Source organism: Carlito syrichta, unplaced genomic scaffold, assembly GCF_000164805.1.
Source record: "Carlito syrichta isolate Samal-C Ts95f unplaced genomic scaffold, Tarsius_syrichta-2.0.1 Scaffold316384, whole genome shotgun sequence".
Classification (NCBI taxonomy): Eukaryota; Metazoa; Chordata; class Mammalia; order Primates; family Tarsiidae; genus Carlito; species Carlito syrichta.
In genome coordinates, this window is record NW_007260480.1 from 809,986 (window position 1) to 811,802 (window position 1,817).

General features: G+C 56.7%; 1 protein-coding gene across 1 annotated transcript in view; it reads right to left on the bottom strand.

The window, feature by feature from the left end:
- The window catches only part of CDCP2 (CUB domain containing protein 2), a 21,537-nt gene that overhangs the window by 3,067 nt on the left and 16,653 nt on the right, over window positions 1–1,817 (bottom strand). Inside the window, exon 5 of the mRNA XM_008074276.1 lies at window positions 1,564–1,742. Within this exon, the coding sequence (XP_008072467.1) occupies window positions 1,564–1,742 (179 nt within the window). The remainder of the gene's footprint in view (window positions 1–1,563; window positions 1,743–1,817) is intronic.

The window sequence follows — 1,817 nt, forward strand, 5'->3', positions numbered from 1 at the left end:
GGCCTGGCCTTTTTTTTTTTTTTTTAGTTTTTGTAGAGATGAGGCTTCGCTATGTTGCCCAGGCTGGTCTCAAACTCCTGGACTCAGGCAGGAGTTTGAGGACTCACTTACAGGAGTGAGCCTCCTCACCCAGCCTGAAGGCAACTTTGAAGGCAACTACGCTGAGACTGATCCTCATGGGTCTAGGATTATAATGGTTACACTACGGATCTATGAGGCCAGGCTCTATGGCTCAGCCTATAATCCCAGCACTTTGGAAGCCTGAGGCAAGTGGATTGCCTGAGCCCGTGGGTTCAAGAACTGCCAGGGCAACTTGGCGAGACCTCGCCTCTACAATAAATCAAAAAATTAGCCGGGTGTGGTAGTGCGTGCCTGTAGTTCTGCTACTTGGAAGGCTGAGGTGGAAGGATTACCTGAGCCCAACAGGTCGACACTGGGGTGGCTGTGAGTGTGCCACTAAACTCCAGCCTGCGCGACGGAGTGAGACTCCAACTCAAAAAACAAAAGAGAATCTACGAGTCTGAGGTTCTTGTATTTTATATCTCCAGGATTCCATGATTCTGTGATTCTGAGTTCTGATAGCGGTTCCGTGACTCTGAGTGTCTGTGAGCCCATGGTTCTAGGAGTTCATGATTCCCTGCTCCTGGGATTCTTTGCCTCCATTATTCCATGACTGTGGAATGTGGTTTTGTCTCAAAGAAAACCCCAGGGGGACTGAAGACCTGGAGTTCGGATGAGGGCAGAATATCCTGGCAGCCAGGACTGATCCCCTGCCCTTCTCTGATTGGAAGGAGAGTGGCTGCCAAGAGGCTGGGGCGGGCACAGGGGGACTGGAAGGGCCAGAGGCACCCATTCAGATAATGTCGGGGGACAGGGGATGGTTTGCAGGAAAGCACAGGACTTCTGCCAGGCCAGACTGCAGATCCCCCGAATTCCAAGGCTGGGGCACCCTCCAGCAGATGCCCTGCTCCCTCTCTCTCCACCCCCTTCCTGACCTTCCCTGAGAGTATAAGCATCCAGGCCACTGCCCAGTGACCCTGAGGGTGCCAGCCTGGGTTCAGGGCCTCCAAAATACAAGGGGAGCAGAAAAAATTTCATGTATAAACCTCGCAGCCTTTGAGGGGGCTGGGTCCCGTGCTGCGAAAGGCCTTTTGCTTTGTGGAGCCCAGGATGGATTCAGATCCGTAGGATGGAGGGGAGGCAGAAGGTGAGTAGGCCTGATAGCTCAGCATATTAGTGGGTGAGGACCTCAGGCTCTGGGGAGCCCTGAGGAAGAAGCGGAGGAACGCACAGAAGAGTCGGGGCTCAGCCAGTAGGCCTGGGGCAGGAGCGGCCTCTGGAGCCCAGGGAGGCTGCCAGGATCTGCAGCGGGACCCCTCCTCTGTGTCCCCCTGCTAAGTTTTTTGCTATCTCTGCACTGAGCTAGTTTGATGACTCAGACAGAGCCAAGAAGGACTGAGCTCTGTACCCAGGCCTGTGTGGTTCCCCACAGCCCGGAGGAGCCGAGTTCTGGGAATGGCAGGTGCCTTCAGCAGGCATCAGAGCCCCTCCTCCACCCCCTACCTGAGACTCAGTGCCGCAGGTGTCGAAGCGAGCCTGGATCCTGAAGTTGCTGCCGACCTCCTGGGCCGCACAGCTCCGGCTGCCCAGGTAGACCTTGGTGCGCTCCAGCGGGGCCAGCGCCTGCGCGGAGATCAGGATCTGGAAGTCCATGCGGGAGCAGCTCACGTTCATGGGCACCACTGGGAAAGGGAGGGAGGGGCTGGAGGCCTTAAGAACCGGCCATCGGACCCTCCCCTCCCCCCCCACCTCTCCCC